Raw genomic sequence first — 16316 nt, forward strand, 5'->3', positions numbered from 1 at the left:
ATACCCAAATATAATTTTTTTAGTTTTGGATAGTGCAGTGGCATCATGGGTGGGGTTTGGCCCACACTGGGGTGACACTATTGAAGGGGGTGACACCAAAATGACTGACAATCTCTTGTGACTGACAGTCATTTTGGTGTCACCCCCTCTTAAATGTCGGGCACTCAGTCTTGCACTGAGAGCCTGACAGTTGCATGAGAGAGGAGGGGACCAGGCGGCTTTCCTTATCCCACTGGGTGAACATCCCCTCCTCTCTCTGCTGGCGTCCATCACCAAGATGACCACTTGCAGATAACAGCATGATGACGTCACGGTGGGGTGTCACACGGTGGCCTCCCCAAATGACACAACGCCTCTGAATGCCCCTGGGTTTGTGTAGGGAAGGATTAGAAGTCTTGTCAGGTTTTATTGCAGCTGCGGGCTTCGTTAGAGAGATTATGTCGCTTCAGGTCTGGTAAAAAGGTTATCGCCAGGACAGGGAGTGAGGGGAAATAATCTAGAACCTCTGTTCGCTTTTTACTGTTGTCTGTTACAGATTTACCCTCACTTCCTGATCTGTTAAAAGGTTGTCCCCAGAACAGAAAGTCAGAGGAAATTTTGAGAGAAAGAGTTTTGGATATTTATATCAATATACAGTATATACTTTTATACACTTGTATAAACAAGGTTTATTCATGTGTGTGAAACTCTCACTTTTGGCACAGTAATTAAGAAGTATTTTCTGAGTACATAGACTGAATCTTTTATGTGCAGTGTATTCAGTGGATCTGTTTATCATTCCCTTTTTAAACTACACTGAACGGTCAGTGCCATGTGGCTAAGGGCATATTTTACTATAGCGCAATGTTTGAACCACAACTTTTCTCTCGTTTCTCTCTATTCTATAAGCATCAACACTGTAGACAACCGCTGACTCAGACCACCGGGTACCAGAATGGCTGAGTCCCGAGTGCAAAGAGAGAGTGGGGCATCCTGATCCAAGGTCTAGTATCTTTAAAAGTAAATAGAGCTGGTTAGAAGAATGGAGTTCTTAGTAAACAGGCATTTAGCCTACTGATGATTTGTAGGAAGACACATGGGGAGCTGAGAATAATAATTTCAGAAGTGGGTAGGAGGAGCTCAGATTTATAATGATTACTGGTCATCAAATATCTTGGCTTTCCCACCATTTGCTTGGCATTACTACGAGTCTTGCTGCCACTGCTTCATTCAATAACTTTTTTTCTTCTTCTGTTAGTAGACTACAGTTCAAACGCCATTAGCAATGTTTGCAGACTAAAGCAGGGGCGGACTGACAACACAGTCCGCCCCTGGCAATACATGGTTATGGGGCCCCCTTGTGCTCTGCCCGTATACAAGCCCCTCCCACAAGTCCCACCTGTATAAACATTCTTGTGTCCCAGATCAGTCAGGCACAGCCCTTGAATCAGGCATGTTAGAGGGCCGCCCGCTGGGGCCTCCCAAGGCTCTAATTGGGAGTGAGCAGCCGCCCGATTAGAGATTGTGTAGAGATGTCACCAGCACACCAAAGGATTTTGGTGTGCTGGTGACATCTCTACACAATTGCTGATATTTGCGGCGCCATCCGCAGTCACTGTGAGCACCCTACCTGATGAGGTAACTATCAGGCAGGTATGGCAGAACAGTGTCCAGAACAACCTTATGAAGGTGTGTTTATCACTCAGGGCCCGTTCACACTATCCAGTGCATTCATTGCACAGTCTCATGGGATGAACGTAATGGATCGCATAAACAAAGGCTCATTATGGGGTGGGAGGGGGTGTGGTGGCTCCATTCATGTCAATGGCGCAGCAGACATGCCTCCCACCCACACTGGAACATGTGGTACCTCAAATACACTGCATACCAGTGCGCTGTGTTCGCAAAAAATCAGGCATGCCCTATTTTTTTGTGATTGCACTGCACTAGAACACAGTGAGGGGAATTTATCAAACTGGAGCAGCCATGCATGGCAACCAATCAGCACCTCTCACTCATTTTCAAATGTTGAACTGAGGAGAGAAGCTGATTGGTTCCCATGCACAGCTTAACCAGTTTTTACAAACCCCCCAGTGCATTGTGGTACCACACGTTCCAGTGTGGGTGGGAGGCATGTTTGCCCTGCCATTGACATGAATGGAACCACCACACCCCCTCCCACCCCAGAACGCAGGGAGCGTTTGTTTATGTGATCCAGTGTAGTCAACCCATGGGACTGTGTGGGGAACGCACTGGATAGCGTGAACGGGCCCTCAACTGAGTGTAAGGGCTTGCTCACACCAAAACCCGTGTGTTCCAGCACAGTTTGTTGCTGGAACATAGTGGATTGCATAATTACAGCCTCCCTGTGTTCTGGGGTTGAAGAGTGTGTGGTGGTGCATTCAAGTCAATGGCACCGCAGCCACACCTCCCGACCTGCAGTGCGATCACTTGCACCGGAAAAAATTGTGCAAGCAATGGCACCGTTGTGCCACGCATTCCGGTGTGGGTGATTGCACCGACAGTCACCACCCTCTGCAGGGAAATGATCGAGAAGTGAGTGGACCAGTGCATGTTGCTGCTCACTTCCCGATCGATAGAGCCGACGTTTGACAGCTTCTTTGTCACAAATCAGCTCTAACTATGAGGATGAGTGGAAATCACTCACCTCATAGTTCTTCTTTAAGCACCTTCCGTCCATGGCCGTTCGTGAACGGCCAGACGGAAGTCTGCTCAGAGCGGGTGGGCGTCTTAAGACGTCCTGCCCCTCCCCCCCTCTCGTGTGCGGCGCTCAGCATGTAAACAGCCAGCGATGGCTGTTTACATACAAGCGATCAGGCGTCTCTAGAGACGCCCGGTTGCTTGCACGATCTGCGGGTGTGCGCGCCCCCCCCCCACCTGTGTCCCGTTGCCGCTGCCGGTCCCGTGATCCGATGTCCGCTGTGGCCGGTGCGGCTGTGACCGGCACGGCGACGCTCTAACAGGAGATCAAAGGGAGATCATTACTTGATCATCCCTTTGATCTCTCTTCCTGTCCCCGAATGCAGGAAGTGATGTATATTACATCACTTCCTGCATTCAGTGTCACTCTCCGGTGCAGAACACCGGAGAGAAGCTGATGGAGCAGATCTCTGCTTCATCAGCTTCTCTGGGGGTCCCTAGGTGACATCAGAGGTCTTGGAGACCCCTGATGTCTCCATAAAGAGGACCTGTTTGGTGAACTGGCTATTACATAGGGGATTCCGTAGTCCCCTATGTTATAGCAATAAAGTTAAGTATCGTTAATGCTGTTAAGTATTACAGCATTAAAAAAAATAAAGAAGCTAAAAAAATAAAGAAGTTAAAAAAAATAACACAACATTTTTTTTAAAGTCCCTTGCCCCCCACATACACACGCAAACATGCGTCGGGTGCGCCTATGTACGAAACCGACGATTGCGCCCATTATGCAGCACATGTTACATATCGCCGTGAACGTCGCAGTGAGAACAATAATTCTAGGGCCATCAATCACTGATAACACTAAACTGATGAGCGGTAAAAGCGTTTAAAGCGTCGCCTATGGCCAATTTTGGCTGCGGTCGTTTTCTGCGATTTCGCGGGTGTGCGCAATTTTAAAGGTTGACATGTTTAGTGTCTATTTACCCGACGTGACCCCGTCTTTTATATTGTACCAAAAAATTGGGGTAAAAATAAATGTTTAATCAAATTTAAAAAAATAAAAATTTGTATTTATTAACTTACCTTCACCTCCTCTGGCTGTTTCCTGGTGGGGGAGGCTGCAGAAAACCACCCGTGTGTGGTGTGTGTTCATCTCAGCGCGCCTGTGTACTCGGGCGGCTGTCTGCTGCTGGGTCCTCACGGCCGAGGCTCAGGGCTGCCCCCAAAACCTGCCGGCAGCGACCCCACCTTATGCGGCACTAGTTTCGGCCCTGAGTGACGGGCCCCCTGAAGGCCGCGGGCCCTCGGGCAGTGCCCGACAGACCGAATGGTCAGTCCATCCCTGGACTAAAGCCAGGTACACAAGCAGCGAACTGGTGACCCTATTCCATTGGCAGAATTTGAGCATTAGATCAACTTTTGCCGAAGGAGCATCCTGGAAAATCCTCAGCCGAATGGTGTTTGCGGCCAATTAGCCAGCTGCCACTGTCAGAATACAATGTAAACAGCGGGGGGATTTGTCCATCCACACTGTTTTAGCTTAGATGGAGGAATCCGTTTAATTTTCTTCGTTAAGCCCACGGGTTAAATTAAGGCAATATATCCATGTATACCCTACTTAAGATTAAGCAGTCCAAGCACACATATAGGAACTTTGCCTCTAATCCAACACTAATTAAAACACTTGTAGTGATATGGGGCAAATACTATGGCCAATGCAACTGGGTGAATGCCAATGCTGACACATGCAGCCTTGGTTATTTCCAGGGACAATATCTATATTGCACGGCTTATTGGACCGATCACTGGCAAAGATTCACCACAGTGGTAGCGCGTGACATTGGAAAATTAGATGTTGTAACAGAAGTAAATTGACTAAAGTGTTTTTCCTGTGGGCTGCAAATGGATATTAGGAACAAAGAGCCTCTAGCTCGCCCAACTCCTGGCATAAGAACGTTGAGCATGACTCCAGAAATGCTCAAGGCTGGTAAATTCTAGTTTAATCACAGCAAAAATATTAGTGAACATAAATTTTATTTTGGTAATAATGTGCAGATAATGACCGTAAAGCTTCTGATTCCTGGCACCAACCTACCATTGACACAGCACTTCGATTCTTACAAAGATACAATTGTAGAAATCAAAAAAGGGAAATTCTACCTCCAAAATGTGTTTGTATTCTACATATTTGGACACTGTGTCCATTCTCATAGTGCAGAGGGTAGCAAAAATAGTGTAGTGGGTAGCAAAGTCACTCACTTCTGCACCAGTACTAGAAAGTAAGTGCAGGCAACAGCGCTGATACATTCAACTCTCATACTGGGCTCCAATTTATTAATAATCCAAATGCATATTTTATCAAATAAAGATTATAGAAAAAAAAAATAGGACAATATGATCACAGCAAAGAATGGTCATAAGATTCGTCTGTGTGTATATAACGTAGTTGTGGGAAATGTAATTGGAGACTAGTCAATAGTCATATTATCAAAATGGCACAACATTACTGATGACTGTCAAAAAATATGATTACAAATCACCCTTATTTGTCTCAGAACACCAAACCTCTTGATGAATTGTGTATGTTGTGTATGCAAAAATGTAGGCTGCTTTACTAATGGGTCTGACAAGGGAACAAGTACATTATAAACTGCAATGCATATCTGCTGTAAAGCTATGAGAATTGTCTTGCAGAAACCAGGCGTAGTGGTAATTAAACCACTTTAGTGCCAAAGAGTGGGGCAAATGCATGGGCACACAAGATGACTGCCACATCTACAACCAGGCCCGGATTCCCCACAAGACCACCGAGGCCCGGCCTCGGGGCAGCAGGGCGCAGAGGGGCGGCAGCGATATGAAATCCCCCGACACCCGGAACATGCAGTTCCTGGCGCCGGGCGGTAAGTTGCGCTTTCTACATTTAGCCCTGCTTTGCACAAGCAGGGTTAAAAGTAGTGTTGGGAAGCCGACTGTACGCTTACAGGTGATCTCAGCGATGTCGCCGAGATCACCTGTAATAAGTTTGAAGTCTGCCCGTTCTCCCCCACTGCCCCCCCCCGCACCTATCTCTCTCCTCCCTGGCTCCGTCCTCCAGGCTCCGTCCTCCCCCGGCCGCTGAGTCTCTCTTCTGTCCCAAGTACCTGCCGTCGATGCAGGTAGCAGAGCGGCAGGCAGGGCAGCCAGTAGAAATGTTGGGGCCCCTTACACAGCTTTAGGCCTGCCCCCCCCCTGCCGCCACACTGAGCCAGTCACATTAGTCTCTGCACAGAGGAGCTTACACTCTAAAATTTTTGATATTGTAGTTTTTTGAGGTTTCGCGCACACGCGCAATTACTTCAAATGGTAAAAAAAATGTTTTTTAAATTTTTTATTGTTACTTTAATGTATTTATTTTTATTTCACACTCCGCTTTATTGCTATCACATAGGGGGCTAACAAGTCCCCTATGTAATAGCAAATATAATGTGACAGGTCCTCTTTATGGAGACATCAGGGGTCTTGCAGACCCCTAGTGTCACCTAGGGACCCCAAAGAAGCTGATGAAGCCGAGATCTGCTTCAATCTGTCAGGGGAGACCCTCCACACCGGTCCCGGGCTCACACGAGGGACAGATGAGCCCGGGAAGCTGACGGCAGCACCGGCGGCTGCAGAGGGGGACACGGCACCGTATTGTACAAGCGATTTGTATTTAAACAGCAATCATGGTTAAAAAAAACACACATATCACACACATAGCTTCATAAAAAAAAAATTACACACACTCATTAAAAAACACACAATAAAACACACTCCATCTCCATCCGGCCATCTTTAAAAACCTAATGTGCAGTGGACACGGGGGGGACACCGGAGGCTCGCACAGCATCCGAGGATACGATGTGGAGTGTGTGGGCCCCATAAAGGTTTAGGCATCAGGCATGAAGTTTTAAAAAATTCTGATATTAAAAATGTTTGCATTTAAAGCATTAAAAGGTTGAAAATCTTACTTTTTTGAGTAAATGACAATAGGGTGATTCATCCCCTTGATTTCCTATACATCTCTGATTTTTTCTAAACATCCGAAAATAGATAGACTTTCCACTTTACTACGGAAGGAAATCTGAAAAAACTCAAGGCATATAACTATTAGAAATAAAAGAGTGATCTGCATGCAAAGCAGTAAATAAAGGTATGTAACTATTAGTTAAGACTTTGTATGTGTTCCAAATCAACAGATTCCTCCTGTTCAGTGAGGAACAGTATGGGGTCTATTTATGAAGCAGAGAAAAACAAAAGTTCTCTGGTGGAAAACTATCCAAAACACGTGCATGTGTTTTCAATGGGAATGACTGATTCTCCACCAGGGAATGTTTGCAAAAGTCACATTCACTGCTTTATAAATAGATCCCTAAGCAAGCTTACCGTGCATAGCCTTCATGTGTCTAGACAAATGCTCTCTTTTTTTTACCTGATCTGCCGAAGGACACGTTACAAGCTAAAAACAATAAAGTCTCAGAAATGAACATCACCAACTTACTTGTTTAAGGGCTGGTGCAGAAGCATCGAGCAATCACTTTTCCATGCAGTGCAAAGATTTTACTAATGAGGAATCTGTGAGATGTTTATGCACTTCCTCAAAACATCTACGACACCACAAGATGAAGGTTTCACATGCGTGTACATGTAGAGTAAAAATAAATAAAAGGTGTGAATGGTGGGTTCCTGTGTTTATATCCCCAAAGACAGAGTACTGCTCATTTTAAAATATAACATCTGAATTCTTTGTAAGAGGCACAGAAGAAAAAGACACAAAGGCAGTTAAATCTTAAAAATGCATTTACGTACTGTGGCATTGTGTGGCAATCCCACGGTAGAACTGGGGGTTGCAGTCACCCAGGACTCTCAGCCAGAGGGGCTGAGTGGTTCCTGGAGGCAAGTTCTTGTATTGGGAAAGAGCTGACTTTGCGGTTCTTCCCAGGATTTCTGGATTTGGCATGGGATCCTGGGACTGGGAGATTTCTAAGAGAATTGGGAGGGATGAAATCTCCATTCCTGGGTCCGTGGTTTAGTAGGGGCCAGCACCTGATGATTGCACACCTGTGCACAGCCCTTATGGGAAGGGTGCTGGCTAATGCTTTGGGCTCCAACTGGGAAGAGGAACAGAGGTGTTCAGGAATCAGGAGGACGCCACCCAGAAGTCAGAGGGGAGCCAGGTGGCTGTTTGTGCTGGAGGCACCTGGGAGACAGCCGAGGAGACAGAGAGCCAGTGACACATGAGGGATGTGTTTAAGAGTCCCACGAGAGGTGGGCTGTGGCTCTGTTAAAGGAGAACTATGACATGAGTGATTTCCACTCACCTCATAGTTCTAAGCCGACCTGTGACAATGAGACTGTCACAGGTCAGCTCAGTAGATCGGGAGGTGAGGGAACACATACCGGGTTCCCTCACCTCTCGATCCTGTCACGGCTCTCTGCCGTGACAGGGGGAGGGGCTGGATTCCCCTCTCCCCGCTCCGATCTGCCAGCGCTGACTGGCGGAACGGACGGGGGGGGGGGTACAGCTGGCTCTCCCTCTAGATAGGCAGAGCCAGCTGTCACTCACGCAGCTGGGCGGATCCCGTCATCTAAGTCGGGATCCGCTCCAGGTGCGGCGTCTCAGTATACCGCGAGCTGTAGCTCGCGGTATACTGAGCTTAGGGTAACGGGAGGACGCTAGTTTGTGTCCTCCCGTTACCCCAAAGAGAACTATGGGGAAAAACACTGAACCCATAGTTCACCTTTAAGAAAAACCCTAATGTCCAGGGACTGGGACACAAGGAGTATGTGCAACAACCTGGAGTTGGTGAGATTGTCATACGTTTAGTTTTGCTGGAATACAAGCGGACCTTGTTATTGTTGAAGCTTTGTTTTCTGTTACGGGAGAAATAAAAGGCTGTCCTTTTTATGTAAAAACGGCTTCAAGACTGTTCCTTAAGTGCTCACCATATGTGCTAAGTTCCCCAAACATCACAGTACCTAAACTATTGTAAGAAACATCCTGCGCATGCCCAGAGTGCCCTAAGTGCCGTGTGCATCTATGCACATGTCCGGAAACTCATTCTCAGGTCAAAGGCAAACGAATGCAACTTGTGCACACACATGCACATCGGAGATTGCGCATTTTCTAATGAAAGTCGCACACGAAGTGACGTCCTTAGGAACCATATTTAAACAGGCCCGTTGCACACTGCTCCTTCAACAATTTATCAAAACAGGAGCAGACAAAATCTGTAGTAGATTTGCACTGCAGCCAATCAGCTTCTTGCTCTCATTTTCAAATCTTACCTGGGCAAACTGAAGAGAGATGCCTATTGGTTGCCATGGGCAACTGCTCCAGATTCTGTTTGCTCCAGTTTTGATAAATTCCCTCCAGTATATTTTCCTGAAATATTTGTATTATTTGTCAATGGGGAGTATGTATTAAAGGAAACCTAAAGTCCCAGCATATATTATCCTGCTATAATATTGGCATTGTCACAGGCATACATACTGTAGTTGTTTTTGATAATGCCATCAAAGCTTACTTGAAAAAATAATTTTATGTAGTGAGTGCTGCCTTCTGTCTGCCCATCAAACACTTCCTGTATTCCTAGTGTGCTAGGCACCTCTTTCCCTGCTGCAATCTCTGATTTCTCAAGACTACATTATCCATAATGCATTGCTTCCTGCAAGCAATGATAATGTTATATTGTTTAGATGAGTTGTAGTTCAGAAGGCAGTCTCTGTGAGTTGTGACACAAGGAAGTACATATTCACAGGGCTGAGTGAAAGTGTGAGTGCATTGAGGAAGTACATTCTATGGGCATCTTCAATTGGCAAGTGTACCAACTGATATGCTTATTAGGAGTGGGATAGTACTTAATTAAATAAAAAAAACATGAGTTGATTACCTGATAACTCTGTTTCCAGGAATCTTCCAGGACAGCCATCGAGATATAGGCTCCGCCTGCCTGCAACAAACAATTCTAGGGAATGTTGGAGGGAATTAGCAGATAAATGTCACCATTGCTATTACAGGGATCCCTACAGGGATTTTCTACTTTTAAAAACTGTTTTTCTATTCTGCTCGGGACCACAGAGGTACCGAGCAGAATAGCCGAGCCGAAAGCCGCCAGCCGCAGCAAGCCGATGTACAGCTGATTTCAGTCGGTGTACGGCTGAAATCAGCCGTACAAGCCTGAAGTGAATAGCCGAACAGCGTTCGGCTCACTTCACTTCCGGTCGTTTATTCACACGGCTGCCTTCGGCAGCTTTGTGAAGTACCCCCCTAGTTAAACTGACATGCTTTAACCAGTGTGGTTTATTCCTGTTGAGGATGTAACAGTTTGAAAAAAACATGTCTTTTGATCACAAACTTTATGCTAATATACAACAGCACAGTATTACGGTTGCCGTGTTCAACACAACTGCTAGAATCATCTAACACGTCCCAAAAGACTGTTGACTTTTTACAAGAGATTACCTCCAATGTTATGGTAGAGTGACCACTGGAATGTTACAAGCAAACCAATATGCTTACAAATTACTAGCATTGCTAAGTTACAATGGTGCCATGTGGGACCAGAGACATATTTCCAGAGGTCATCTATTGATTCACAAGTATAAATTCACTATTATATCCAGTATATTTGGCAGTAAAGTGCCAAGTGCTATATACTGTATATGATCTACTAATGAGTATATGGTCAAATACAATAAAGACAAAACATAAATAAAAAAGGAACTTAGTGAAACTAATAGTGGTCTAGATAAACTAAAAAAACAAAACTACTAAAAGATAAAATAATAAAATGAAAGAAGACTGATAGAAAGTGAGGCATTAAACAAAGTAAATTTCTAAGAAATAAAATAAAATAATTAGCTTAGGAAATATTAATAAGGGAACATGGACAAATAATAAAATAATTTTAAAAAAAGAGTAGAACTGAACAAATAGAAGACAAAAAGGAAAAGGACCCCTACACAATGCTAGACAGCTTTGCATTGGCACATACCATGCAGGTGGGGCACCAGGACAGTGAGTTATTATTGGACGGTACCATTTCAGCTCAAAGGTCTGTTTCACTATTACCATATTTGTGACATTAATGCGGTTTTTAAGGTAATAATAATTTGTGGTATACATTGATATCCTGAAGTCAAAGGAATTGAATGAGTCTTTATCCTGTCTATGATTTATATTATAAAATCCTTTCCTAAGGCAATCTTTTATAGGTCCAGGAAGCAAGGAAGACTTGGTTTGCCACCTATAAAATATGCTATTACACAAAACACATGTTAAAGTTGCACAACTGATGCTGCTGCACACAACATGGAAGGCTCCAGTCTAGGTTAGTCTGGGGGCCTTTATTATTTTTTGATCAATTGCAATTGAATTGTTCAGATCATCCCAGCTTACAGGAAACACTTGAAAAATCTAAATAGTGCCCATTTAAAAAAAAAAAAATGAAGAATAGTAAATATCCCAGAAAGTTTTTATCCCCATGTCTGCATTTACCATCTTCTCATGTTTTATCATAGACTTGAATGTTTCAACAATTTCACTTGGCAGAGGATACATTTTTCTTATGTACTAAATAACTAAAAGTGGGTTAGGTTGTTCAAATCACTAAGTAAACTGCCATATCCTAACTAGGGACATTTTGGCAATCTTCAAATGAAACTCTTTATTTATTCAGTTATTAAAAAAAAAAAGACTGCTTGTTGTTCCAGACCTGTTTCAAAGCACCTATCAGGACAATCAAGGCACACATTTCATTCATATATTTATCCATGCTATTAGGGATGTTCAGATACCAAGTACAAGTACAGATGCTTTTCCAGCTCCAAGACTAGACTAGAGAAAAATTCAAAAGTTAGGAGGCAGCTGTCATTTTTAACAAGCGTACAGAGCTCCTGGGATGTGTGATTTAATGTATGATTTGTGTTTTTATAAATATATATAAGGGGTGCACTGATACCAAGTACAAGTACTGATACTTGTCCAAGTACTTACATATACAAGTATTGGTACATTTTTGTTCATTGTCATGTGACAGTTTTTCTAAAACAATACAGACTAATGATTTCAGGACAGTGGTGGAGCGCCAAAGCCAGGTCCCAGCTGCAACCGCTGCAACCCTTGTAGTTCTTGTGAAAATACCAAGTATCAGCACTGTTATCTGAACATCCCTACATGATATCATTCCTTCCTTCAAAGTTGGAAGTGGAATTTAGTACCCCTCTAATAGAGTAAAAATGTATTTGGGAACTCTAACTTGGCTAAAATTGGTGATAAACTTTAAATGAGTTGGTACCTATTTCCATTATTCCTCACACACTTACATGTTATCCATTTACTTGATTTTAGGGATACCATTCCCTCAGAACTTTAAAGTATAAATGATGGAACAAGTGTTCCATCATTTAACACTTGGGGCAAGTGTTCCTAGAATAGTACCTATGAAAAGATTTTACTATTTTAAAATATTCAATTGGATCACTTCCCTTTTTGTATAGAAATCCTGCAAGTTGCCTATTATCCTTCACTATGTTAAAGGTAGTGATAGAACCATTAGCTTCCTTCATTGGAAACAGCGCCAAGATAATAAGATGACAAGGGCATCTTTTAATTATAGGATGTGTCTATCCACATCTACAATGCCATCCTCTAAACTTAAGCCAAGTTAACTACTTTACCAAAATAACCTTATTAACCTTACCTTAACCTTTCTATTGTGCATACATTTGTGACCTTAATACATTATACATGTTAAAAATAATATGTGGTATACATTAATAGCCTGTAGTCAAAGACAATGGATGTTTCTTTATCCTTCAATGATAAGTTATAGGGGACTTTTTTGAATTCTGGAGACCACTTTCTGCTAAAATACCCAGGAGTACACTTCAGTTCCCATGAAACAGGGCAAAGTATCTTAAGCTTTTACACATCTTCAACATCTATTTCATACTCGAGGAGATATCACATATCGTGACTGGGCAAAATACCAGGTATTAAAATGTCATAATTACCAAATATGTATATTATTTTTATGTTTGCCCGTGCAATGTGTGAGAGGCTATGCAATTTCATACATGGATTTATAACAGGGTTCAGCAACCTAAGCCATGCAGGCCACGGTGTACACTCAAAACTTTTATTAGTGGCACTTGGAAAATTGATAGTCATATGTCTAATTAAATGTCTTTTCACAAAAAGCTTTTACTACCATTGAAGAGCGTAATACAAATGAAGCACTTCTCAATAAACAAAAAAATGGAATTGGAAATGGAAAACCAACGACTACGTTCATTCATATGTTGATCGGCCTTTGCTAACAATGTAGCTTTTGCGCTCCTTGGGAGTTTAGCCAACAGATGGGACATTGTTCCCCACCCCTTTTTTCCCTCTTCTTTCTTCCTTCTTTTTCTCTGCCTTGGTGCTTTTTCTATATCAATTGGATTTTGTCTTATGCACTGGGGAATGCAAACTGATTTAACCATCTGTCTGCACAGCTTTTGCTTCTCAATGGGATCATTTGATTTGAGTGTTGAGGGGGGAAGGTACAAGAAATCACATTTACTTAAATCTTTTGTCACAGAGCTATTAGCTGCAAATTTTGCTTATTTACTGTTGAACCACGCTGTCTTATGTTTTGAGGTATTTGTATTTTCAAAGCTGGTCCCCTATTTTACATTTTTTAGTGTCAAGTAACATCTTAGTGACTGATGATTTCTTAGAAATATATGTCATCTGGAAAGCTAGCTTGATTTGTACTCTAAAAGAAAGTTTTGTGAAAGACCCTTGACTGATTGGCACCACACCCCTAATAGATCAGGTAATAAAATTAAAATGGTATATGGGGTTTTTTAGTTGCCTGGTGACAAAACCAAGAATTGCTGCAATGCTGTATCAAAAACTCTTTATTAAAATAAAAGTATAAAACTATATAAAACATGATTGTAAGTATCCATGCTTCCTTCCTCATTATGTATATTGGTATTGACGTCTCCAAAACACTACTTCAAAACATAAGTAAAGCATATTCAAGAAAAATAGACCATAAGTGTGTTCTTTTAATAACTTGGCACAAAGTTGCTTCCTCCTTAATATGTGGCATAGTTAGCATTCAACGCGTTACGTGCACCAATCGCTTCATCTGGAATTTCTGTTTTTTGGAGGAAATCTAAGTAACCATAAGAAAATAAATAAACATCCAAGATTGTATGTTATCCATTATATTATTTGATTTAATACAATTATTGTAATATCACATACCGAGTTCGGAAGCAATCTGTATACAAACGACTGGAATGATGCAGGCAGGAGCCAGGCTCAGATAGAAGATCGAACCACACCCCAGGGTGAAAGGGATATGAGTGACATGGATACTTAATTAGGGTATCCTCCTAGACCAGAAAAAGGGGATAATCGATTAATGTATAGTAATTCACTAAGATAGATACTAAGATTTAGCAAAAACATCCCCGTACTGCATATATGCATATAAAAACCCCTTGGACAGTGTATCTGATCCCTGTTAAAAGGTCTCCCATCATAATCAGCCATATAAAGCCATCCAATTAAAAAAATACAGAAAAATACTCCGGGGCAATAAAAGGAAATGGCCAAACTTGTAATCTCTGAAAGCTTAAGATCACACTGAAGAAGCTGAGCTGCATAGTGTGTCAATTGTGGTCACTTCTGCCGCCGATGCTCACAAGGCCACATAGCAGCCATATCTAAGCATTGGCGGCCTGGGCGGGCGCTATAACACCTGAGGCGATTACGTAGTTGCGTCACCGCGTCATGGCGTTTGGGAGGTTCCGTTCGCACGCCATAGAATAGCGCGTGGTGGACACTGCCACCGCCCCTCCAAACCTTCCCACAGCGTCATGGCCAATGGGAGGAGGGGGCTCTTCCAAAGGTCCAATGATTTGTACTCTACTCTATTTTAAAGCTGACCTATGGGTAAAATCAAAAGTTACCCCTAATGAGTGTTACTTACCTTATATGTCACCCCCTTCCTCTCTTCTCTCTGACACTTGGAGGGCAGGCACTTGGGGTCCTCGTCATCCAGGACTGTTGGTCCTGCATTGCATTTGATGACATCAAAGTGCTTGTGACCAAGAGAAGTGGCTTCAGGGGTCATGCAGCTAGAGAAAACTTGCGGGAGCAAAGGTTTAGGTAATTACAACTGCTTTTTATGTTCCCTCTGGACAAAAATGAGCATTTAAGCATTGCAATGTGAGTAGAGCTGGGGGTTCTACTCACATTGCAATGCTTAAATGCTCATGCTCTACTCACATTGCAATGCTTAAATGCTCATTTTTGTCCAGAGGGAACATAAAAAGCAAGGGTAACTTTAGGTTTTACTTGAAGTTTAGCTTTAAAGTAAACTCAATAGAAACTTATTATAAAGAAAAAAAGTGCTTACCTTGTGTACCTGCATCCTTTACAGCATATGTTTTCTTTAAAAACATACAATGCAATTTCAATGTAAGCTGAGATATTGAGACAGTACACAGATACACAGTCTAAGCTGAGATATTGAGACAGTTGTTCTTGCAAAAGACCTAAGACAGGAAGTGTCATCACAATGCTTTAAATTCTGGCACGTAAAATGCTAACAACACAATACTAAACATATTTGGTCAAAATAATTTAATAGGCTTCAGTTCTACTTCTGCAAAACTATACATCTTAACTATTGTTACTCAGATATAACCCATGTGAACATATGCTACCCAACATGCTCATTTGCTTGTCCTTGCCTACTACTTGCAGTTAAATCTGTAGGCCGAGGAGACATATAAGATGTATATTAATGCATCTCTGTATTCCTTCCTTAATACATTCTTAAATGTTTTTTTTTATATGAAAGAAGTACTTTCATTTGGAAGCAGCACAATAAGCAAACCAGTTGTGCTGCAGTGCAAGGAACATGCTAACAGGAAGTGAGATCAGATTGACAAAGAGATAAGCTATCAGTGTGCTGCTTCTGGTTTTACTGTCCAGTTACAGTGCAGGGGAGAGGAGAAGACCGCTAAGTTTTAATGGCCTGCAGCAGAGAACAGTACTGCCTTGACAGAAAGTGTTGTGTTGTGTGGCAGAGCAGTCTAAATTTCAGAATTGGATGTACAGAAATACAAATGCTTTGGCAGGTAAAACATCTCCCCTACACAGTGTGTATTTCTAGCCACAATATTTTTTTCATGAAGGTTACACAGAAACAACACCCATGCCATACAGGTTTTGGGGCCACATACAATAGCATACTACATCAAGTAAAAAACAATAGTCATCGCCGAAACTTCCTTGGAAACTTCCCAAGGTGCAGCCATAAGTAGGATCCTAAATGCAAATATGATGATGGGTCTACTCAAAACCCATATAAAGACTTTGAACCAGACCCACTATTAGAGCCACACTAATGGTGGGAGACTAGAAAACTTAAGAAAGATAAGTAAAGAGCAGGAGATTAGCAGAAAAAAAAGTAAAAGATATCAGAAAAACTGCAAAGATAAGAAAAAGAAGAGAACAAAGACAAGAGAACCCGGGGTATTCCGTCCACCATTTCTACCATCAGGGACGCCAGTAGACAAATAAGAACATTCATCCCACCTCCCTGGACAGATAATGAGTGATCCAGGGGTCCCAGATCTTACGGAACTTA

General features: G+C 42.6%; 1 protein-coding gene across 1 annotated transcript in view; it reads right to left on the reverse strand.

The window, feature by feature from the left end:
- LOC108788876 (probable G-protein coupled receptor 141) overlaps window positions 1-14792 on the reverse strand; it is a 37920-nt gene extending 23128 nt beyond the window's left edge. Inside the window, exon 1 of the mRNA XM_018558770.1 lies at window positions 14649-14792. Within this exon, the coding sequence (XP_018414272.1) occupies window positions 14649-14792 (144 nt within the window). The remainder of the gene's footprint in view (window positions 1-14648) is intronic.
- Between the last annotated feature and the right edge of the window lie 1524 nt (window positions 14793-16316).

The sequence above is a fragment of the Nanorana parkeri genome, unplaced genomic scaffold, assembly GCF_000935625.1.
Source record: "Nanorana parkeri isolate BGI_ZX_2015 unplaced genomic scaffold, ASM93562v1 scaffold357, whole genome shotgun sequence".
NCBI lineage: Eukaryota > Metazoa > Chordata > Amphibia > Anura > Dicroglossidae > Nanorana > Nanorana parkeri.